Below are 24,636 nucleotides of genomic sequence, written 5' to 3'. Positions count from 1 at the left end.
TTGTCACACTTTTCCTCATGTATCATCTTTCAAGATGACTAAAATATAATTTAACATAATGAATAAAGTATAAAAAGGAGGAACAAGGCCCAATATTTGAAATAAAAACCTGATTTGCACAAAACAGAACTGAAGAATCCTTTTTCAGGTCTTGAAATCACATTGGAATCGATTGCACTATAGTTTTGCTATTGTTGCTATAGAAACAAACAGCTTCACAGTTGCATTGCAGTGATAAATATTTCATATCTAAAGTTAACAATTTAGCCAGGAATGTGAGCAACTGCTAGAAGGGAGCTGTCTTAATAGTCCTTCACATTTTAACCGGGAGGGCTTTGTAGATGCTTTGTCTACAATTTTTTTTTTTTTTTATTTCGTTATTGGAGAGGCTCCTGTCCTGTTTGCACACACACAGGCTCTGACTCAGGTCCACTGCTGGTCTCATTTTTGGCCAACACAGCAAAGCAGTAAGTAGAGCTGGAGCTAAGATCTGTAAGGATGATGCTTTCTCCATACACTGTTAGTTCCTGAGGGGCGTCTGAGCTCCCCTGCTGCCTGATCAACAGGCTGTAATAAGAGGCTGTGTCTACTTCAGTCCACTCAACGAAAACAACTTTTGTCATTGCTGGTGTCACGTCCAGTATGGGAGCCTGAAGACCTGGAGAAAAGAAACAGATATCTGAAATAGATCTCTAATAAAGTGTGTTAATCATATAGAGAACTGATGCATGAAATCAGCAAATTTTTTTTTTTTTTCACTGTCACGGTGAAATTTAATGAGTAGTTGGCGAGTTGTTTTTAAAAAGACAACAATAATCTGAAAAGCAACAAGAAATTATGTAAAAAAAAAAACAATGTCAATATCTTTTGATTGACTTATCTCTAAAATTGATGATGCTTACGCTCCCCCCCAAAATAAATAAATAAATGAATGGAATAAAGGTAATGTTCTGTTCTGATGTTTAATATATGAATTTATAATTAATTCTAAAACTTGAAAATGAATGATAATAATAAAAAAAAAACTTTTAGTGCTTTTACCTCATCTAGATTGTTCTGTTTGTGATAGCGACATTTACAGTATATTGACTGACACTTGTCTATCTACCTAAAGTGGCAACTTCACCCCAAAAGTCTGCATGATATTTGCCTAAAAAAAGTGTGGGTCATTTGTCAGTTAGTTAGTGGGCCACAGAGAATCACCATACTCTATTTGAAAGAAGGTGAGCAAATCTACCTACTGGAACGTTCAATTTCCTCAGTTCACACCAAAGCAATCTAGATGGATTATTATCTCATCAAGAACGTAACCTTATTGGTCAGTTTCTTTTTTTGGTTGCACAGTCATTTTGAATTAGGTGCAGATAATTAAATCAATAAAGAAAGCATCTCACCGGTCTCTGGTATATGCTGGCTGAGATCTCTTCTTCTTCTGTCATTTGTCACAACTAAGGAGAAACATTTTCAGTCTTAGAACAATGAGGGATAATACAGATTAATGCTATTCATTTAAAAACTATGAATAAATGCACGTAAAAACTGTCCATACAGGCTCTTCTCTGTGCACACATCTGATCTTACCGATTGTAACGAGCGTTCCTTCACTCTCTCCAGCTGCATTGCTGGCTGTGATTGCCAAGGTTGTTGAGGCAATATTAGAAAAGGAGCAGGACAAGCCTTCTGTGCTGCACAACTGAGAACTCGGTGAAATATCACCATCGTACACTGTGTACGTGGTGGCAAACACTGACTCATTCCATGAAACTGTGGCGAAAGAGCTGTTTCCACTGTACACCACGCCTGATGGTGGACATGGAGCTGGGAGACAAAAATAAGATAAGTTCAAGTGTGAACATTTTGACTTAGTAACCCAACAAGTGATTATAAATCACTTCATTAACAGACTTCGAGTCAGACAGCAAATTAAAGCTCATGTCTTTCAAATGATTAGAATTGAACCAAATTCTGCACACCAGTGATTAGATCCTTGCAATTACCTTACGCTTGAGATTAGATTGGCTCTTGAATTAAACTGTCTCGCCAAATGTTGTTTGCTTAAGAGGATGTATGTAAGTATAACTGTACTCAAACAATGCTTACCTCATCTTATAGATAAACTAAGTATATACATCTCAAGGGAATGGCAGTTGAAATAACATTATGCTGTATACAGGTGTACAGTCAAATGACTATCAGTGCATGTCTCAACTACTTGAAAACAATTTCAATTTTCTTTTTTTGCAGTGTTATCTTTGAAAATGTAATTGATAGTTCCAGCTAATTAAACTGCACGTTTAACACACTTTACCGGTATTTATTTTACTTTGCTTTCTTGACACATGTGAATGGATGTGACATGTGAACACGTCGGGACATTTCAACAATCAGTTTTATTTATCCGTTGAAATGGTCAACCTTCAGCCATTGACAAAAGTCAAATGTGTCAAAAAGTTTACCTGTTGTTCCATTAAGAGGCTGCGATGGATCACTGGTACCAGCAGCATTTCTACTCTCCAATGTGGCAACATAGGAAGATCCGCAGGGCAGAGGAATCTCAAAAAATCTCATGTTTGTCCAATAAGATGAAACCTCAAACTGGGTCTGAGGGTTTCCCAGAAGGTTTCCTGTTAACTTCAGCAGATGCTCTGTGTCACTGCAGTTGATCTGTGTCCAGCTGAAATGCAAAATCTGGATTTCCATCTCCATTGGCATCAGCTGTACTTCAACAGCATCTGGAGGGCAGGGAGCTAAGAGAGGAGAAGCTGATACATTTTTTGAACTCTTATGAGGTGAGTTGTTCATTCAGTGCATATTAAAAAAAACAGATACCTGCTCCAACCTGCACTGCTCTGCTGAAGGAGCTGTTACATATCCCATCAGAGGCTTGGATAGAGAAATTATAAATGGTTCCACACTCAAGGCCCTCAATGGTACAGAAGGGATCTTCGCTGTGGCAATAAAGCATGTCTCCATTTGCAGCCTGAGCACAGCCATAGAATTCTACGGCATTGTCTTTGGATGTCCATGACAGCATTGCAGAATTAATGGTACAGTTATATGTGAATGAGAGACCATCTGGCGAGCAGGGACCTGGAGAGAGATGAAACATACAACATATTGTACATCCAGAAGAGGCGCTACCAATGCTTAATTGGCAATCCCAAATTTGCAACTAAAGATAAGGGTTAGGGGGGGATTTTCAGAAATCAATTAAAATAAATAAAAACAAAAAAACGTTAAACTTAACAAGGATTGTTTAAAATTATCAAAATTATGAACTAATCAAAAAATATCTAGGGGCAGCCACGAAAATTGTTTTCCCTTTTTGTATGTATGTATGTATGTATGATGCAAGGACTAAAATACCTGTATTAAAGGTTACATTTTGACCGGTCCTGCTGGAGCAGTTCTCATGGCTGGCAGTCACGGATACAGTATACTCTTGGTCACACTGTAGCTCAGACAAACTGCATGTATCAGAGGTGCTGTTGCACGTATGCACGTGTCCTTCGACAGAATTTGCGACAACGCTGTAAATTTCCGCAACTGGGGAGGCAGTCCAGGAAACCGAGGCACTGTAGTCTTCACAGGAGGGTGTTGCCATCACATTGCTAGGCGGACATGGTTCTATGAGGAGTAAGAAAGTCAGCTGTTGTGACACAGTTGCCTCCCAGGCGCTACTAATTGAAGACAAGTCATTATTGGGAAAATATGGCTGAAGCACACTAATACGCAAGATGACTGTGGAAAAGGAGCAGGACTTGGTCCCCTTTTTTAAAGCAGGGGTTGAGATTGGGATTGATCAGATATTTTGCCATGGCTGGGAAGGCTTTAGTGTGCCCAAAGATTTGTGGAGCTCAAGGAAAGCGTGGTCTGGGTCATCATAGCTTGTTTTTTAGTGACCCAGCCTTAGATACACAGAAGTAAATGGATGGATGGATAGTGCTTTTTGTCAATGAATACACCCAAATTGCATTACAGATCATTAAAAAAAAAGTTCTTTATTTCTAGTCTTTGGTCTTTACTCGTCCATTTGGCTTATCCAATTAAGGATCAATGAAGTATGTGTGTGTGTGGGTACAGTAAAAAAAAAAAAAGTTGCTGTTTGATGTCGTGACGTCACAAAACTGCCTCCAAAAACAGTGTATTAATGAGTGAGTGTGGCCATTGAGCTATTTTTAGCAACCATATTTTTCTTGTAAATACCAGGCAAAAGACAACCAACAGAAAGAATCATACCCATTGTTAGTCTGTAAGGTGGACTTCTCATATCGTTGCACTGATCAGATGATGCAGCAACAATAATTGTATAACGGAGGTCACAATGTGCTCCGTACAGAGTGCAGCTTGTGCCGGTGTCATTGCAGGACAGGAAGGTGCGGTCGCTGCCCTCAGCTGTAGCCGTGTACACATTTCCCTGGCTACCCTCCATGAGCTCCCAGACAACCAGGATGGAGGAGTTGTGGCACTGAGGGAAGGCCGTGATGCCAGCAAGGGTGCAGGGGGCTTGAGAGGAGACAGATGCCAGTAAACTACTGCATTAGGCATATTTTATTATATCTATGATGATATGAGTCTATTATCACACACATACTGGTAGAGATTACATCATGGCCTACAAAGACGAATCCTTACCTGTCTGTAAACTGATTATTGCACTGGGCTGACTGTTACAGTTGTTGCTCTTTGCAACAACACTGAAATTATATAGTACACCACATTCCAGGTCCTCCACCTCACAGGAAGTGTTGGTGGATGTGCTACAGTTGGCTATATGATCCTCTTCACCTACAGCTGACACTGTGTATCCGTCGGCTCCTCCGGCTGCATCCCAAAAGATCCAGGCAGAATTAGTCACACAGTCGATGTTGCCTCCAATGTTCTGTGGCTGGCAGGGTCCTGATGAAAAGACGAGAAATTGAGTACAAGTCCCCATGGGATGATTATTATGAAGTCAGGATCAGGGTTTGATTTTTTGGGGGATTTTCCCACCTGTTGAAATCTGATGGGTTTGACTGTGCTGGCTGTGGCACAACCCTCTAACTGAAGTGACTTGGACTATGAAAGTTTTTCCACAGGTCAGATCACTGATGGAAAATGTAGTGTGTGTGGTGTTATAGGACTCTTCAAGGATGCTTCCTCCACTGTCTGCAGAAACTGACACTAAAAAGTACTCGGCCTCTCTGATGGCATCCCACAGAACTTTGATGTCATTTGATAGACAGTCGATCTGGGAACTCACATTGTGAGGTGGACAGGGAGCTAGAAAGAAAGATTCAGATTACTGAACTTCACATTTGTACCTAAGGATATTCGGTGTGCAATGCATGGAGGCAAAACTTACCTGTGTGAAACATCAAACCCTGGCTAGGGACGCTTGAGCAGCTGTCATCCATAGCAATTACATGAATGGTGTAGTTGCTGCCACAGATGAGATTGTTGAGGTTACAGCTGAGTTCAGAGGTTTGGCAGCTGGCGTTGCCATGACTACTGTAGGCTGTCAGTGAATACTGTAAAGCACCTTGACTGGCAGACCAGGACACAACAGCGGTATTGTTGTCACAGTCCATCACCATGGAAACATCAGATGGGACGCAAGGCACTGCAGTAATACACAAGGGAAGGGTTAATCATCATCCATTAAGCCACAATGGGGAAACGTAATGAAGCTGATAAGTGCAATTTTTTCATTTAATTTCCAATATCTTTTGCAAATTGCGATTCAGGGCATATGCCAGGTTGCTAAAAGAAAAATATGACAATTCTGGTTTTCAGCAGACTTCAGTCTCAGTAATACTCCAAACCCCTCACTTTATCCTCACTGCTGTTGAAAAAATACCACATATAAAAAAGTAGTGTTGAAAGTCAGAGTAAAATATATGTGTTAAGTATATGTTTACACACACATACGCACACAATTATCGCTATATCATTGCTTAGAGAAATGTCCTAAAAAGATTTTGGTGCTCTTAAAAACATCTCTGCTTTAGTACTGTAAGTGTTCTGTCTATACAAAATGAAAATACAGCTCTTCTGGCTAATTTTGTTATATTTTTAAGTGTATTCTAACAATGACATGCTGCTTATCTTTGACTTTCATTACCCATTCAATCCGCACCTGATTCTAGGCTGGTGGCAGCACTGGAAGTGACGTTACACTGCTGGTTGGAAGCTGTGACAGACACGGAGAAGTTGTGTCCACACGAGAGGCCCGGAACACTGCATTCATTCGAGTCGGACATGCATATCTGTGAGACTCCATTGTCACTATTCATCGTGGCTGTGTAGAATTCTGTCCCGTTACTGGCCTTCCAGGTCACCAGCATAATGCCAGAGAGACAATCCTGTGTGGTAGAAATCTCTTCAGCTGGGCATGGCCCTGAAAAAAAAAAAAAAACGGTGGATTTTTAAAATTCATGATTTTTTTTTATTTTGTTCTTTTTGCATTTGCAGGTGAGCTCAACAAGAGATGAATATTTCACACGTCAGAGGTGTATAACCTACATGTTTGAACGTAAGATGGAGGTCCGTGGATGCTTGGGCACTGCTGGCTGTGAGCTGTGACTGTGAGGCTGTACATTTGTCCACACACAAACTCAGAGAAGTGGACTGTGGTGATATTAGTGGTGAGTTCGACTGCAGTGGTCCCTGACTCAGCTGTAACCTCGTACATCTCAGTCCCATTACTGGCATCCCAACTCAGGGAAACAAGTTTCGTGTCGCAATTCACAGAGCCAATCAAATTCTGGGGTAAACAAGGAGCTGGAAAAAAAAAAACAGAAAGTGACATATAAGACTAATTAGTTCAATGATTCCACAAGTGTTTAGAAGAAAGAAATAAAAAATGGTTTTACATTCTTTTCTATTCTATTGTTTTTAATACATATTTTATGACATAACTACCCGTGTGGATGATAGAGCTGTTGCTAGGAAGGCTGGTGCACTCCTCATCTTCCGCTCTGACCATAACCACATACTGTTCCCCGCAGTGCAGATCATCCCATGTGCAAGAGGTGGTGTTTGTGGCGCACTCGTGGATGTGTCCATCAAGCCCAATGGCTACAGCCACGTATTTCTCAGCCCCATCACTTGCTCCCCAGCTTATAGCTCCCACATTAAATTCACACTGTATGTAGGTCATCACATCCCAGGGTATACATGGAGCTGGAGACACAGAATCGAAGTGAGCATTGCATCATTCTTTGAAAACGTGACCGTGTGTGGATTTTGGCCCAAGGCGTAAGATCTTACTGGTTTTAAAGAAGGCAGGACTGCTTGGGATGCTGTCACAGTTGCTGCCTCGCCCTTGAACGGTGACGCTGTAGTTCTGGCCGCATGGTAGAACAGCCGACAGCAGAGTCTCGGTTGTGTTGAAAATCTCTACATACCCAAGGCCTCCTCTGGCTGTTATAAGGTAATTCTCCACTCCGTTTGTTTTGTTCCAGGAGACGTGAACCTCCTCATTTTGACAGAAGACTTCCGTATACACAACCACAGGCTGGCAGGGCTCTGAGACAAGTAAAAGATTCAAAAATGACAGGTAACTCAAGCTAAAAAAACTAAAAAAAACAAAAATGACTTTTTCATGATATTCTAACATTTTGAGATAGGATTTTTGAGTTTTCTTAAGATGTAAGCCATCATTAAATATTAAAAATGATAAAAGGCTTGCAATATTTCAGTTGATTTGTAATGAATCCAGAATGTATGACATTTTGGTTTTTGTAATGGCATTACAGAAGATAAATAACTTTATCACAATATTCTAATTTTCTGAGACAGTCCTGTATGTTCTGTTGAGGAATGGACTAGTGGAAATGCCGATGGAGCTACAAATTTTTTTTGCCAAAAGTTATTTTGAATGATCAACATTATGAAATTTTAAGTAACTTTATATGGGCAGAACATTCTGTAAAATGTTACTGCCGCTCGAAATACACCTGCCTGTCTTGGCCGATGGCTCAATTGTGAGTGATAGCTTCATGATAACCCCACTAGGCTGCTCTCCTTAAGTCAGGTGCCGTGCCTTGTTGGCCTCTGGGTTGAATTATCAGTCGCACCTCGGACCATCTATCTTTTCATCGGTATAAAGTATAATATGGATGACGTACCCGACAATATGGTGTATCCACTTGTTGCAATTTCAGTGACATCCACATATATCCCTGACGCCTACTGAATCCAGCTAACTGAAATCTTTGCATGACTTACATGATGATATATGAAGCTGCATGTCAGTAAATTACCTTCAGGGTCAGTGAAAAGCATAACAAATAGCAGTTGTTGAGTGTCTATATTACAAATACCACAATAAGATTTGACAAGGATTTACCATGACCTGGATGACTGAAAACTTGCAAGAATACTTTATAACATGCTAGAATCAATGTTTTGACAGCAATTATGTTGAGAGCAACATGCCACAAATAATATTCAACCTTTTTCTAAATGCCATAGTTCGGTAAAATGGGAGCCTTTAAAAAATAGACATCACTCGTTATAGTTTTTATATGTTTTAGAACTATAGTTTTATAGTTTTTATAACTCGTTTAAATGCAGTAAAATGGGTGTGTTTAGTGCAAAAACTAGTAATATGTTGTATCATGTTGTAGTGTTTAGACAACATTAAAACAAGTGTAAAAGCATTTATAGTACCTGTTTGAATGAACACAGTGTTGCTAGCCTGGCTACAGCAGCCATGACTCAATGCCGTGACAGTAAGATTGTAAGTCTCCCCACAGGCCAGACCAAAGAACTGACAGGAAGATCCTGTGGAGTTACACTTGTGCTGCTCCCCTCCTGATGCCGTGATAGCCTTTGCTTTGTAAAGTTCAACATCAGGGCTCTCCTCCCAGGACAGGACAGCAGTATGGGAGCCACACTGGAGGTCAACAGTCACACGCTGTGGCGGGCACGGGCCTGTAAGAACAGATGGAAGACGCCAGTCAACCCTAAATCGATGAAATCCAGACAACTGAGGATTTTGACAACTCACGTGTTGTAAGGTTAGCATGCATTCGTGCTGTGAGGCTGCACTGTGTATTACTGGCAATGAGGCTGAGGTTGTAGGTTTCCCCACAATTTAAACCCGTCACCTTGCAGCTGTTCTGTTGAGTTAAGCACAAGGTCTGAACATTTCCAATGGCTGTGAGGGAAAAGTTGGCAACGCCAAACGTTGAATTCCAAGACACTGTAGCGGCGCCGTCAGAGTTACAGTCCTGCTCCACCTCTATCTCTGAGGGTAGGCATGGAGCTGCAGAAATAAAATGGATATATTTATAAATGGGCTGAGGTAAGAGTGCAGTGCAATATAGAATATTTTATACGTGATTGTTCGTATCTTGAGTTTTTACCTGATGTGAGAGAGATCACTTCACTATTAGAGCTGTTGTATTGTTCCCCGAGAGCTTTGACCCAGACGTCATATTCTGTGCCGCACATCAATCCCGAGACGGCACAGCTGGTGTCTGGGTTGGTGACTGCACAGGAAGTATAATGACCGGCCTCGTTGCTAAAGTAGGCAACGTGCGCGATTGAAAAGTCACTCTGCTCCCAGGAAACTGCTGCCTCGAGGTTTTCACAAGACATACTGGTCTGAACATTTGCAGGGGGGCAGGGCTCTGAAAGACACACACAACATACATTTTTATGCAAAACTAACTACTGTTTTGTTTACATGAAGTTACGTTATTTCGATAGCATAACTTACCTGTCATGAGGTGGTAAGTTTCAGAGGTTGCAGTGTTCTTGCAGACCAGGTTGTGTGTAGTTACAGTGACATTATAGATCTGACTGCACTGCAAACCAGTCAGTTCGCACTGAGTACTGCTTGTATTACATGTGCCTGTTAAACCGTGGTCAGTCACAGCTTGAACAGAGTAAGATCTGGCACCTCTCGCTGCACTCCACTGCACCCTAGCAATGCTCATATTGTAGTCAACAGAGAGAATCACAGGAACACAGGGTTCTAGAGGAAGATGGAATAGTTCAATTCAGTCTAAAAGTAATTGTAGATTAGATTAAAAAGAGCACAGTGCTCTGCTAGATGTCAAATGATTTGAATTCTTCATTTATTTTATACCTGTGGTGAGGTATCCTGTCATTTGGGCAGTGCGGTTGCAGGTATTTCCAAGAGATAATACAGTGACGTTGTAATCTTCACCACACTGTAGGGAGCTCAAATAGCAGTTGGTGTGGTTCGTAACGCATACAGCAGTGTGGCCGGATGACGCTGTAATTTCAGTTATGTAAGATACAGCTTCAAGACCAGCCTGCCAGGATATTGAGGAAGACTGGGTCTCGCAGTCCATGATGGCTACGATGCCATCTGGCTGACAAGGTCCTATGAGATTAGGAAGAATATAAATGATATGTGGAGTTTTGCAGAGCCAGTGTCTCCTAATAATGATCCCATTTGACACACTTTTGGACTATTTTAAGTGAAAATCAATGGTGAAGAGAAATCCACTCGCCCATAACTCGGGCTATTGAATAAATTCATCACATAGTGACTTTAACCAACATCCTAACTAATGTTTATAGTTTCTTCATAGCAATTAGAAACCCATTTAGAGAGTGAATCTTGATAAATTGTTATTTCAAGGGCTGATAAATACGTTTTATGAACAATCCTTGAATCTGATTTCTTAAGAAGTGGTCAGCTCTGAATTTCATTTACCATAGTAAAAAATTCAGTATTGTCATTTAACAAAAGAGAACATGCCACTGGTAACCTTGGTTAGATCTTCATGAATGTTACACAATAAGTAGTGCTCATAAACTCAACTTTGTAATGAGTGAGACTGGATGATTTTTATGTTTTCAAGATTTTTTTGTTACATGTCATCATTAGCAGTATAATGCTTTTTTGTTGTGGTGTTAGAGAAAAAAGTTAAAAACTTTTGGTAACACAAACTCTGGACTAGTTCCTTGCACTGTATATGGCCCTACTAGAGAAACCCATCTGAAAAAATATTAAAGATGAAATATCATAAAATGCACACCGGGCATCTTATCTGATCACATAAATATTTACAGTGTCCTCACCTGGTATAAGAGAGATCACATTGCTATCAGAGCTGTTGAACTCAAAGCCCAGGGCTTTCACCCAGACGTTATACTCTGCACCACAGAGCAGTCCGGATACAACACAGTTTGTATCTGTCTCAGCGGCAACACAGGAATAATAGTTTCTGCTTCTGTCCTCGATGATGGCAACATATCCCACAGCAAGCTCACTGAGTTCCCAGGACACAGTGGCTGTAAGTTCTTCACATGCCATGTTGGCCTTCACATTGGTGGGGGGGCACGGCACTGAAATTAAGTGGAATCGCATGTGTCAACAAAAAAGATTGCATTTATCACATTAGACTCTTTCTTGCAACACACCTGTCCTTAAGTGGGTGATGTCAGAGATCGAACTGTCACAAGCCTGGTTGTGTGCAGTCACAGTGAGGTTGTAGATCTGACTACACTGCAGTCCAGTGAGGGAGCAGTTTGTGCTGTCGCTCCTGCACGATGCTGTCAAACCTTCATCAGTAGTTGCCTGGACAGAGTAGTAATTTGCACCGCTCGCTGCAGCCCAAAGCACCCGGGTATCTGTCAGATTGTACTGGACGAATACATTCAAGGGAATGCAGGGATCTGTATGGAGAAAAGGTTATTATAGTCGCTTAAGACCAATCATAATTAGTTCAAATTTCAATGAGAATGACAGAAAATGGGAAACAGATACAGTTATTACTGTTTTGACTGCAGTCAAATTCAAATGGGTATCACCACCATTTCCCTTATATTTAACATTATTTAGAATTTAAACAACACTGTTGAAACCGTTTGAAGACAACTAACATATGCAATATTTGAGCACCTGTAATGAGCATGATAGGGACACTGGCAGGACCAGGACACCCAGCGTGCATTGATTCCACTAAAACTTCATATTCCTGCCCACAGAACAAGTTGTTTAGGCGGCAGGATGTGCCCATCTCACTACAGGAGGAGCTGTATCCATCCAAAGACGTTGCCTGGACACTGTAGGCTGCGGCTGCAGCGGCACTACGCCAGCTGACTAGAGCTTCACGTGTGGTGCAGTTCATCACAGCAGACACATTGGTGGGTGGACACGGAGCTAAACAGCAAAAGAGGTAAAAACATTGAAATACTGAGATTCATCATGAGACAAAGGAATCTGATATAGTCCAAATTTACTGCATTTATTAAAAAGCTATGGTAAAAGCATAAAATATACAATTAATCATTTAAGAAATAATCACAGCAAATTCAAGGAATGTACCACTGAGCTTCTCTATGGGGGGACTTGTCTTGCTACTGCATGTAGTTTGCCCTGTCACAGTAAAAGTGTAAAGTTGACCACAACTCAGGTCCGAGAAGAAGCAGTCGCTCCCAGAGGAGACGCAGGTGGAGTTGAAACCCAAGGCCGAGGTGGCATTGACAACGTAGTCCTGAGTTGTGTTGATCTGGTCCCACATGACTGTCAAGATGTTGGAGCTGCAGTTCAGGTCAACAGTAGTGTTCTCCGGTTTGCAGGGAGCTGGAGTGGTTTAAATGTTTCTTTTAGAATCATTTTTGATCAATTATTTTAACATTACTGTGCGCTTAAATTCGGACACTCACCAGACTGAACTTTGTAGTCAGAGCCAGCTACGACGTCACAGTGAATGGAGGATGAGGTGACAACCACCTCATACATCTGACCACACTGCAGATCCAAGATGGAGCATGAGTTAGATGTTGAGTTACAGGACGTTCTGTGTTGGAAAGCGCTGATGGCCCAGGCGGTATATTCATCTGAGCCTGGAGTCTGTGTCCAAGTAACATTCATCTCATTAGTTTCACAGTCCACTGATGCAAAGACATCTTCAGGAAGACATGGAGCTGTGGGACAGAGTTGTGAGGCATTACATATGAGAACATTCAGTATATGCATGCAGGAAATCGAGAGAGAGCACGAAAGAGACAGATAAAGTACAGTTTATTATAATTTCAGTAGGTTCCAAATGGCTTTCAAACACTTTTCGCTCAAAAACTCAGAATAAAAATACATTTAAAGTATGAAGATTTACATGCAGTTATGGCATTGAAGAACAAAACAAAAATCTAGTACAATAGAAACAAAATAATAGATCAAGCTGTTTTTTTGCATGAGACTTTTTTACTTTTGCGACTTGCATAGCAGTCACATTCGGTGGAAGATTTTTTTTGCTGTTTGTTGTGTGAAAATTTGCATTAAGGGAAAAATTTTGGAACGATTTAAAAAAAAAAAAAAAAATTGCCCAGTTGTCTTCTTTCAGGGGCTGAGTAGAAAAGAAGAAATCTCTTACCAGAGTCAAAATGGATGTCAACATTTTTACTGCCATCGCAGCTCCCTGTGGAAGCCACCAATGCTGCAGAATACGAACGTCCGCAGTGAAGAACAATCGAGCATGAAGTTCCATTGGAGGAGCAGTGAGATACTTTGCCATGTTCTCCCGTAACTTCAACTGTGTAGAAATCTGCTCCGCTGTTCTCACCCCAGGTGAAATGGGCTTTATTTGTCCCACAGTCTACATGTGCGGAGAAGTTTGTGGGCTGGCAAGGAGCTGAACAAAGAAGAGAATGTCTGTTGAAAAAGTTCATTTCTGATGTTTTTTTCTACCTAAACAGCGAGGGTAAAAGCGTTGTAGCTGTTCCCTTAGAAGTACATCCTACCAGTGGTTATTTCAATGGGCGGACTGTAGCTACTATTGCAATCTCCATCGTGTTCTGCAATGCGAAAAGCATATTTGTGTCCACACAGCAGGTCAGTCAGTATGTGTGAGGTATTGGATGTTGTGATCTTTTCGGGAGGGAGAAAACTGCCAATTCTCTCAGCTTGTAAGATGTATGTTGCAGTGCCAGGTACTGCACTCTCATCCCAAGCGAGGGTCAGTGAACTGGTGTCACAGGAGACCCGGCCCGTCAGGTTTTTGGGTGGACACAGAGCTGGGATGAGACAGGGAAGTTGAAAGTACATGAGCATTTTCTTTGCAAGATAGAAAAACTTAAATCAAATAGTTTGTCTTCATACCTGTTTTCAGCTCCACAGCTGTGCTTGGTTCACTCCAGCAGTCTCCATCCACAGTCAAAACAGATACACTGTAGGATTCACCACAGCGGAGGTCACTGAACTGGCATGAGCTGGAAGAGTTTGAACTGCAAGTGTGATAATGTCCGTCGTTTGCAGTTGCTGTTGCAATGTACATCTCAGCCCCCGTCACGGTAGACCAAGACACTGAGTCGTCCTCACAAGACGAGGACACAGTGACATTACTGGGTGGACAAAGGCCTAGGGGGGAAAAATGAAAAACGAACAAACCAATCATAAATAGGTGTTGCGTTTTGTCTTAATTCAAGATAAAACAGAATGCAAATCTTGCTATTATTTTGCACCTGCTTTCAAGCTGTAGACTGTACTTGGGGGTCCAGTGCAAGAGTTTGAGTATGGTGTGACTATGACATCGTACGTTTCACCACAATGGATGTCCGATAGTTGACAGCTGGTATTGTTGGAGCTGCATTGGTGTTTATGGCCATCTTGGCCGGTGGTTGTCACCGTAAATCCCACCGCACTTCCAACCCAGGTCACCAGGGCTGAATGATTTGAGCACACCAGCGTGGCACTGATGTTCTCGGGGGCACATGGAACTGGAGAGTGAACAAGAAGTTGAATCTGGACAGAAAACCATCACCTAAACGGATTATACATATTTGCTGGACTTAATCAAACACCCTTACTACACCTTCCTTTTATTTTAGTGAGTCTAACAGATGCTTATAAGCAGACTTTTAAAAATGTTTTTCTTTTATTTTCTTAAATTACCTGTTTTAATGATTTCACTGTCACTCAAGGTGCTGTTGCACTCTGCTCCCTCAGCCTTGACTGTAACATTGAGATCCAGTCCACAAGGTAGATTATGGACAGCACAGCTGGTATCTGCAGTCCTGCAGCTTTCCTCATAACCTCCCCCAAATATCTGACCCACGTATCCAAGACTACCGAAACTGTCTGCCCAGTTAAATTCAACTGTACTGGTTTCACAGGTGTAATGTGTAGATATGTTGGCTGGTGAGCAAGGAGCTGAAATGAACATATAAAGACAGAAATTACTCTTCTATTAGATACATACAACGTATGTTTATTGTTTACCCACAGAACCTGGAAAAACCTAACCTGTGGTAAATGAAGAGCTGGGTCCAGGTGCACTATCACACTGATTACCCTGAGCAGTTACTGTGGCTGTGTAGGTTTCGCCGCACAGAAGATCTGTCAGGATACATGTTGGAGAAACTGAGCTGCATGAGACTTTATGTCCACTTATGGCGGTCGCATTTACTACGTAGCCTATTGAGTCAGCCATGGGCAGCCATGACAGTGAAGACGATCTGATGTCACAGATCAAGGAAGTTGTCTGGATGGTAGGTGCGCATGGAGCTGAGGGGGAGGAAGCCGAATAGGATTAATGGCAGCTTATCCAAACGAGTGAGTTATTTACATATTCTGTTTGTAGTTTTAGGTCTTTCCAACCCGCCCTACCAGTCATCAGGATTGTCCTGATGTCTCCAGTGCTGTTACAGGTGACATCCTCTGCCAGCACAGTCAGGTTGTAAGATTTTCCGCAATGAAGGTTGTTTAGCTGACAGGAAGTTGTGTTGCTTCTGCAGAACATAGACTGAGGTGAGTCATTATGTTGCGCAAGAACCGTGTACGCCACCGCCCCGGCAGCAGCATCCCAGGACACTGTGGCCATGTCTGAGCCACACTGGAGAACAGCGGTCACATTGGTAGGGTCACATGGACCTGAACGAAGAGACAGATTAAGTATTACGTTTCACAAGTAGTTACAGTAATACTTGTGAGTTTAAATTTAAGATTGAATCTTAAAAACTGTGTAGAAAATACCTGTCATCACAGCAATTTCACTGGCAGAGCTGATGCACTGACTATTCTGAGACGTCACTGTGACATTATACTGAGAGGCACACTGTAGATCACTAAAAAAACATGTGAGATTTGCTGAAGAGTGGCTTTGTGAGAAGCCATGGGGCCCCGTTATTGTCGCCACATATGAGGTGGCTCCATTAGAGGCATTCCAAGAGGCTTGAACAGATTTAGTGCTGCAGTCCAAAACTGCTATCAAACCTTGTGGAGGGCAGGGGGCTGAGGAGAAATTGTATTTTTTCCAAGTGTCAATACACAAAATATCCTTATATTATTATCATAATAATTAGTTAATGACCAGCATGTATTACCTGCTTGCACAATCTGCAGGGTGCTTGACGGCCCACTGCAGCTGCCAGAGGAAGCTTGTGCCGTGATGTTATAACTCTGTCCACACTGGAGTCCACTCAGATTACAGCTATTGGTATCTGTGTTGCAGGCGACTGAAGTTCCTCCTTCCACAGGAACAGCAGTCACCCTGTAGTCCAGGGCTACAGAAGTGCTGCTCCATGTGACCATCATATTATTGGTGCCACAATCCAAGGTTGTGTTCACGGTCACTGGAGCACATGGTACTAGTGGGCACAAGAACAACAGAGTGAGTAAACCACTTACACAACAACATGCCCCATTGTGTATGTGAAATGTATATAAGCATGCTAATTAAAATCAAACATTTCATATAGCCGGTAATTCAGATTAGATGTGAAGCAGGCACTACTGAGCTTATAAAAGTTACAAAGTGTGCTTCACCTAGGCTTTTCCATCCTTTGTTATTCTGAGTTGATTGCATTCTGTTTCCCTTAAAAAGGCGGACCTTGTCATTCAAAGCCATATTTAAGAAATGAGTGTATGTCACAAAATGTCAAATGCGTGTGCTGTTGTTATCAGAGACAAGACGTCAACTGATTATTGTAATTTGATTTTACATTTTCACTTTTTCTTATGTAACTTGTATCCGATTTTATTCCATCACTCAGCAATTCTGTAATTTTAAAGGAATGAGCCATAAAACCCAATGAGTAATTTGACATCATTTTGAATATATATATATATATATATATATATATATATGTATGTATATATATATATATACACACGTTCATTTGGAATCTATCTGCAGAGCCTTAAACTTTGAGGAGTTTGAGTTTAGAAAGTTAGACATGATTTGAAAGCAGTTTGTTACTTTTCTCAAAATCCGAACACATCTACCAATCCCATTGATTCAAACATAAATTGCAATGAGATAAACAGAATACAATGTGATACGCTGTGTTCACATTGAGGAATTGCTGCTAAAATTAAAAAGATCTTCATCATTCATCTTCGGGTGGACTTCTCTTACAATACCTGGTTCTTGCCTGAAGGGGGCGCTATAGTTGCTGCTGCATGTGTCATCAGTTGCCATCACAGCAATGTCGTACGAATGCCCGCAGACCAAATCCATGAGCGTGCAGTTCTGACTTGAGCTTTGACAAGTGAGAGTCTGATTGGAACTTGTAGCTTTCACTGCATAACTGACAGCATTCACGCTTGGGGTCCAAGACACCTGAGCAGTTTTAGCATCACAGTCCAGAAGACTAGACACATTTGAGGGAACGCATGGCTCTGGAATGGCAAACAAATCAGTCACGGTGAATAATATCTATAGAGACTGTTTTAAAAATTCGACAGACACAAAAACACTCCATGTGAGTAGAGTAGCTGCTGCCTAAAATGAAGTCAGTATTATGTTACCTGTGAACAGCCAGTAAGATTGACTTTGTTGACCTTTGCAATTTTCACTGACTCCTGCAACACCAATGGTATAAACCTGCCCACACTGGAGGTCAGAGAAGCTGCAGGATGTTGAATTGGTGGAGCACTCTGACATGTGACCTTTGCTGCTCTCAGCCACTGCTGTGTAGAATTCAGCACTTTGACTGGCAATCCATGACACAGGAACTGGATTTGGGGCACACGTGCGAATCACTGAGATATTGGTGGGAGGGCACGGCACTGGGGGGGGGAAGCAAAGGAAAAGGAAAAGCTTGAGACCACATTTAAGAAATTTCTCTGCACGGAATCCTGATAATATTCAAACTGCGTCATCTCACATGTTTGTACAGTAATGTTTGTGCTCGGCAGACTGATGCACGTCCCAGTAACAGAAGAAACTGTCACCACGTATGAGCTTCCGCAAGCCAACCCTCCGACAACGCACTCCATCTGCGAAGAGTTACACCGGATGGGCGGGCCCATTCCTTTGGAAACAGCAGTGGTGTAGTTTTCCGCAGGCGCAGACATATTCCATGTGACTGTCAGCTCACCAGTGATACAGGCCACACTGGCCTGAACATCCTGTGGACCACATGGCACTAAAAGAAAAGGGCACAAAACATGTCAGATCCATCCATCCATCATCTGCTTCTTGTCCTGTACTCAGGGTTTCGGGGGATGCAAGAGCCTATCCCAACTGTCATTGGGCAAAGGCGGGGTACACCCTGGACTGGTCGCCAGTCAATCACAGGACCACATATAAACACAGACAACCATTCACTTGTTCATTTGGGGCAATTTTTCCCAATTTTTTTTTTCAATTAACCTGCCGCATGTATGGAGAACCTGGGAAACCCATGCAGAAAAGCCCCCTTGTCGGGATCGAACCAGGGTCCTTTGTGCCGTGAGGCCGAAGCGCTAAACATCAATGTGCCACTCATGTCAGATCCAGTGACATTTAAACATTTTCTTGATTCAGGAAGTTTCAATTAAGTAGCTTTCTGTCTTTTCTCTTTGTTCAAGTTTCAGACCAGATTTCAGGCATCTAATCACACACTCATTACCTGAATCCATGGAGATTGCCTCTGACATGGATGGGCAGTTTCCATCCTGATAGGTGACAGTAACACTGTATCTCACTCCACAGGGGAGTGAAGTGATTTTGCAGCTGTTGACGGTGTTGCTGCTGCAGGTGAGCTGAGCTCCACTCTGATCCTCAATAATCGCTGTATAGAGACCTGTCGGCTGGTGGTTCTCCCAGGTTATCAGAGCATGGTTGGTATCACAATTTCTGGATGCCTCAACATTGGTTGGAGGACAAGGTGCTGCACAAAAAAAGGTATGGAACTTTATTTGAAACTGTTGTCTAGTGAATCTGAATTTTGCCCAAATATGTTTTTTCATAGTCTGTACCAATATGGCATTGAGAAAATCTATAAAAGTTTGAATATCAGACCAGAGAGAAAAAAAACACAAAGTAAGGCAGTTTTTTCTTATTGATGACACATCCAAGTGTGATGGAATCAAACACTCTGACCTACCTGTCATGAAAGGGGCCGCCTCGCTTGTCGTACTGTTACATTCAAAATTAGTGCCAATGACACTAGCAGTATAATTCTGTCCACATCTCAGGCCTTCAATCATGCAGGTGGTGCCCATTGAATAGCAGCCATATGAATTTCCATCTGAGTCTTGAGCAACTGCGATGTAAAGTATAACACCAATGCTTGTCGTCCAGTTAACTCTTGCAGAATCTTGACTGCAGCCAACTGATGCTGACACATTGGTAGGAGTGCAGGGAACTGGAAAGAGGAAAATCGTTCAGTTCCTCCGCAAAAGATTTGGGTCACAGACACCATCTTGCTTTTCCCAGCAGCTCCATCATGCTGTCATTTTTATGTCTGAACCAGCTCTCACCTGTCTGAGCTACTTCCCCAAGAACCTTATTTGTGGAGCAGTTGTCATTAGATGCAAAAATCCACACACTTAGTTGTTCTCCACAAGGCACACCAGTCACTGTACAGTTGGTGGAGGAGGTGGTGCAGTTGTGTGATTCTCCATAGTTCCCCAGTATGTTGACAGTGTAGGATAGCGCTCCAGCAGCCGAGTCCCAGGTTATGAACAGCGAGTCAGAGTGGCACCCTGCTGCTGTCTTAATGTTTGTAGGAAGACAAGGAGCTAATGAAGAAAAGGTACAGAAAACACGAAAAAGGGTCCATTTAGAAGGGGATGGTCAGATAAATGCACAAATAAAGATTGTTCTGCATGTTAATAAACCCAAATCAATTCTACTTACCAGTCTGGACAAATTCAGGACGGCTGACTTCACTGTTACACCCGGAGCTGACGGAATACACGGTGTACCTGTATGACTGACCACAACTTGTACTGGTGAAGTAACACATGGTCTCTGTTGTCCTGCACTCTATCTCTTTGCCGTCGTCGTCCACGGCTGTGGCCACATAGTACAGGGTGTTGTTGGTAGGCTGCCAGCTAAACACTATCCCATTGCGAGAGCAATCTTGGGTAGTCTGAGGGACGGCAGGAGCGCAAGGCACTGGGCACATGAAAAAGGAATCAGTCAAAGAAGTAACATGGGTGATGACAAGGGGATGAATATAACACTTCTACAATTTAATACAGTGAATAGGAGGAGTATTTACCAAGAAAGTTATGATATACACTATTATAATTTCATGTATTACTGGATAACTTAAGTCACTGTTTTATTCTTACTTTTATCATTTTAAAGTAAACATGTTTGTGTTTTGGCTTGACAATAGATCTTTGACTATGAGGGTTCTCAGTCACCATGCTAAACAATAGATCATTTCTCTGTCCCTGTCTCCTCTCTCTTTTCACTTTTCAGACAGGTACTATAGGTGACCTTTGCAGTAACTCCCTCAGTTCAATAGACTGTAAAGAACATTAAACTGGATGGTGTTGAATGGCTGCTCTTGGCAGCGAATGAGAAGGTGTGTTTCATGATGAGCATGACAAGAGTGCAAATGATACAATGGGGGGGAAGCAAGACCGTAATGACAGTGTTAGTGAAGGTTTGTCATATAGAAGTGACAGAATGTCCAGGGGTCAGTGTGTGTGTGACAGCATGAGACACCTGAGGGAAAATGGGATGTGCATGCATGTGGGACACGGGTGCGCAGTGAGATTGTAAAACATTAAAAAGGACAATGACAGACATTAGCGGCCCCTCCCCTCACCTGTTTCGAACACAGCGCTGCTGTTGGAGGTGCTTTCGCAGTCATCGGAGATGGCTGTGACATACACATTGTACTTCTCTCCACACTTCAGCATGGCGATCTGACAGCTGGTGGAGGCCGAGGTACAGTTAAGCACCTCACCGGTATCATCGATTGCTGACGCCCTGTATAAATTGGCCCCGGTCACCAAATCCCAGGTTACAGTGACCATGCTGCCGGTGCAGCTGTAGTCCGCAGAAACGGAGGTCACACGCTTTATGGCTGATGAAGAACAGTTGGAAAGATTATGAGCAAAATGATGTAATTGTTAAGTTAAATGTTCTGTTTGGATTTTCTTCAGCCCCTGGCCTTCAGTAACTGATTTTTAGTTTAAATAGCATATCTGTTTGAACTGATGATAATTGTTCATGTGCAAAAATGCTTCTCTAAATGACACATCTTTAGATACCATGTTTTTTTGGTGTTCTTTATTTTGTATCTATTTCATCATCTTGTTTTTAATGCATTGTTCTTCCTTCGTTCGTAGATGTTCTTATTACTATTACAGCTTTTCTTAATAGTTTCTTTTTAAAAGGTCGTTTCGAGGATTCACGTCTCTGGCATGTAATTGACTCTGATACTTAGCATGTCAGTGCAGTTTTGGAGAACATATGTCTATGTGTCTGAGATTTGACGAACCAAAGTAAAAAAAAAAAAATTCTCCTGCAGGGTAAAGCTAAAGAGGTTGCAAAGAGTCTGATCGGGGGCCGACGTGAGTATCAGGATTGCCCGAATAGCCATCAGCCTCAATGGTCATTTTAAATTTTTGAAAAAATCTTGATTTTTAAGGATTATTTTCACGTTCATAATCAGAAAGCATATAACTGAAAAATAACGGGGAAACCAATTGTTGTTTATATACTCACTGGCGGTACTGTGAGAGACACTGAAGGGCTCTCCAGGTAATAAGAAGGGGTTGAGTGACGATACTCCAACTGTGTAGTTGGAGCAGGGCTCCAAACCAGCGATATCCATGGATGTGGCAGGGGTGTTTGTAATAATTGAGCCATTGCTTGGACTGTCGTCATCTGTCACGTTCACTTGATAAAGCAGTACCTTATCCACTTCATCCCATGTCACTCGGATTGAATTCTTTCCCGTTGATACAAGCGTCACACCGGTTGGAGGCTGCACCACTTTGAGGACATAGTGAAATATTAATCGATTCAGTATTCATAAATGTACAAATCACTTTGTCAAATTGGATGGCCAATATATAGCATGCAGTTAAACAGTTTGCCCAGCCGATAATTCCGTTTCCACGTTAAAATAGATGTTAACTCACATGTTGTTATTGTCCTGATATTACTTCTTGCACTCAACCCAGCAATGTTTGAGGATTGAACATAACATTTGTATGTTGTAGAGGGAGTCAGACCATCCATTTGTCCACTTTGAGTTGTCAAGTTCTGGTTGTATTTTTTTGTTGGATCAATGAACTCCTCCACATATAAGATGTAGTTTTCTGCTCCGGTCACTTCAGACCACTCAAAAATGATAGACGTACTCGAAATAGCTTTGGCCAAAGTTATTTGTGATGTGGCGGGCACTGTGGGTTTGGAGCACAATATAATCAATGTCAATGAAATTAACCAGAGGGTGGTTTTGATAATGTTTTAACTGGTGTGTTTAGTTAAAAATCTTTACCTGTCATGGCCGTTTCACTGGCTGTGCAGACCTTGGTGTAAAACTCAAAGACCTTCAGTTTGACCAGATACACATGTCCTGGTCTTAATCCCTGGATCAGCCTCTCTGTGGTGGGTGCTGACTGCATCACCACCACAGGTGCAACACTGGTGGAGTTTTCAACTCTTAAGTCCAGTAAATAATACGAAGCGTCTTCGTAGGCGCTCCATACAACTTTTAGTGACGATGCTGACGGAGAAGTGACTGAGACAATATTGCAACCTGAAAAAACAATGAGATGCTGAACATGATTTATTTCTTTACAGTTTTCAAAATACAAATGGATCAGCGTATTTAAAATACCTCATCACGCAATACTCGTATTTTGTGAAAGAGGAAATCGATTGAACTCTTTTTGACTGAAATGCTTGTTTTTTTAAATTACATAATTTAAGTAATATTATCAATAAAATATTGGAATGCTCAAATGTTGAATTGTAGAATGGAAATATAGATAAACAATAGACAAAAATAATCTAAGATAAGATAGAATATAATTCCTTCATGGGATGCTTAATATGCCACACCTATGACTATATTGTGATGGTTTAATTTACTATTGTTGCAAGGTGAAGTATATCATTGGATATGGAAATATTTGCTGAGCTAGGATTTAGACCTTTTCAATCTTGAGTCCATCAGTAATTATATAAAAGCCGGGCTTTTCAAAAGGATACAGGTACAACACAGAAATCTTGTCTTGCTCATGACATAAAGTCACCACAGTGCTCCTCCTCAAAATGAAATACACATACCTGTTGCCACAATTCTTTGTATCTAAAACCCAGAAGAGAAAAATTAATTACCAGGACAACTCAAGAGAACTAAATTGGAAGTTACAGGAAGGAATAGAAATTACCTGTACGACAGATAGAAGGATGATCGAATAAAACATCCACATCTTATTTCAGTTTAAAATGAGAATATTTGTCAAGGATTCAGTATAGTACATCCAGGTAATCTCAATGTCGGGATGCAGTAGCTCTGGGATCTTCACGGGCTGAGGTTGCTAGATCAACTTCATGAGAACCAATCAGGTCATTCTAAAGGAGGACAGGTACATGCCTGTGGGCTCCCTGTCATCATGAGAAGGAAACAAAGTATATGGCTGTGAGGTAGAGGTGGGGTAGTTTCATGTCTCCATCCGTACCTTTTTCTTAATGTTTATGGAGGATTTCAGGCATATTTTACTTCATCAGTCTAACCCATCAAGATAATAGTCATGGAAATGTCTTTTATCTGAATTACATGAATGGAGCATTAGTTTTAATATCTATTTTTCTTTGCGAAAGCAAACTTGTCCGGTATGGAAACATGATTTTTTTTCTTCTGTTGTAACATAATATGATCTCTTTTGTATGACGCACTGTAACAGGAAGGTGTATTAGCCCAGCTCTCCATCAATTTTGGGTTGAAATATTTTTTCTTGCTACTTACAGCTGGTATTATATAAAGACCACCATTTCACAACCCATGTTAAATAACAAAAATCAGCAGAGTTGTGCATCACATCACAAGACGATAATATTTTTCCTCTATTACTTTGATAATTATATCAATCATATCATAATTAAACCAAAACCCCTATTTCTTTTCATTTAACTTCTACTTAACCTAAAGTCCATCACTTTGGATCTGTAAGCAGCTGCATGGTTTTTCTTAGATACTTAAAATGAGAGTAAAAATTATTTTATGGCATATGAAGGAATGAATCAATGTTTATTTCACATTATGAATAATAATGTAAAACTTGTTACTTTGGCAGTTAAACAGATTCAATGTGTCGTGACATTCCCCATGTACTTCTTTTATCTGGCTTATGAACAGCTGTCCCATAAAATCCCTGGCTGAGATTTCAACCGAGCAGATGTGCCAGACAAACTCATCCTTGCTTCACATAATGATAACAAGTGTAGCTCCGGTAAATCCATGTTAAACTAATAGCATTAGTGT

General features: G+C 41.4%; 1 protein-coding gene across 1 annotated transcript; it reads right to left on the bottom strand.

Moving 5' to 3' along the window:
* Window positions 1–82: 82 nt before the first annotated feature.
* Window positions 83–23,584, bottom strand: LOC147218953 (uncharacterized). The gene is made up of 46 exons (XM_086173117.1): window positions 23,543–23,584; window positions 23,439–23,460; window positions 22,645–22,905; window positions 22,376–22,546; window positions 21,864–22,133; window positions 20,959–21,219; window positions 20,034–20,294; window positions 19,655–19,915; window positions 19,279–19,539; window positions 18,802–19,062; window positions 18,076–18,336; window positions 17,717–17,977; window positions 17,330–17,587; window positions 16,291–16,554; window positions 15,941–16,198; window positions 15,575–15,838; window positions 15,212–15,472; window positions 14,861–15,118; window positions 14,431–14,685; window positions 14,069–14,326; window positions 13,711–13,983; window positions 13,344–13,601; window positions 12,637–12,897; window positions 12,296–12,553; window positions 11,870–12,130; window positions 11,389–11,643; window positions 11,047–11,313; window positions 10,082–10,342; window positions 9,710–9,967; window positions 9,354–9,620; window positions 8,996–9,253; window positions 8,656–8,919; window positions 7,252–7,509; window positions 6,904–7,164; window positions 6,505–6,762; window positions 6,119–6,379; window positions 5,345–5,602; window positions 4,993–5,262; window positions 4,636–4,899; window positions 4,240–4,506; window positions 3,367–3,627; window positions 2,830–3,090; window positions 2,457–2,747; window positions 1,582–1,818; window positions 1,395–1,448; window positions 83–658 (listed from the first exon to the last, which is right to left on the bottom strand). The coding sequence occupies exons 1-46, from the start codon at window positions 23,582–23,584 to the stop codon at window positions 378–380; spliced, it is 11,292 nt and encodes a 3,763-aa protein (XP_086029243.1). The 3' UTR covers window positions 83–377.
* Window positions 23,585–24,636: the final 1,052 nt, after the last annotated feature.

Source organism: Fistularia commersonii, chromosome 25, assembly GCF_037954325.1.
Source record: "Fistularia commersonii isolate RoL2024-O1a breed Wild chromosome 25, RoL_Fcom_v1.0, whole genome shotgun sequence".
Classification (NCBI taxonomy): Eukaryota; Metazoa; Chordata; class Actinopteri; order Syngnathiformes; family Fistulariidae; genus Fistularia; species Fistularia commersonii.
Note: the sequence above shows the minus strand (reverse complement) of the source record. Positions and strands in the feature narration are given on the sequence as shown.

Excerpts from the sequence above, each read along its gene's own strand:
- LOC147218953 (XM_086173117.1), bottom strand. The coding sequence starts at position 23,584 with ATGTGGATGTTTTATTCGATCATCCTTCTATCTGTCGTACAG. Across the intron at positions 11,314-11,388 it reads CATCACCCACTTAAGGACAG|TGCCGTGCCCCCCCACCAAT; the intron begins GTGTGTTGCAAG and ends ACTTAATTTCAG. Across the intron at positions 6,763-6,903 it reads CAGCTCTATCATCCACACGG|CTCCTTGTTTACCCCAGAAT; the intron begins GTAGTTATGTCA and ends TTTTTTTTCCAG.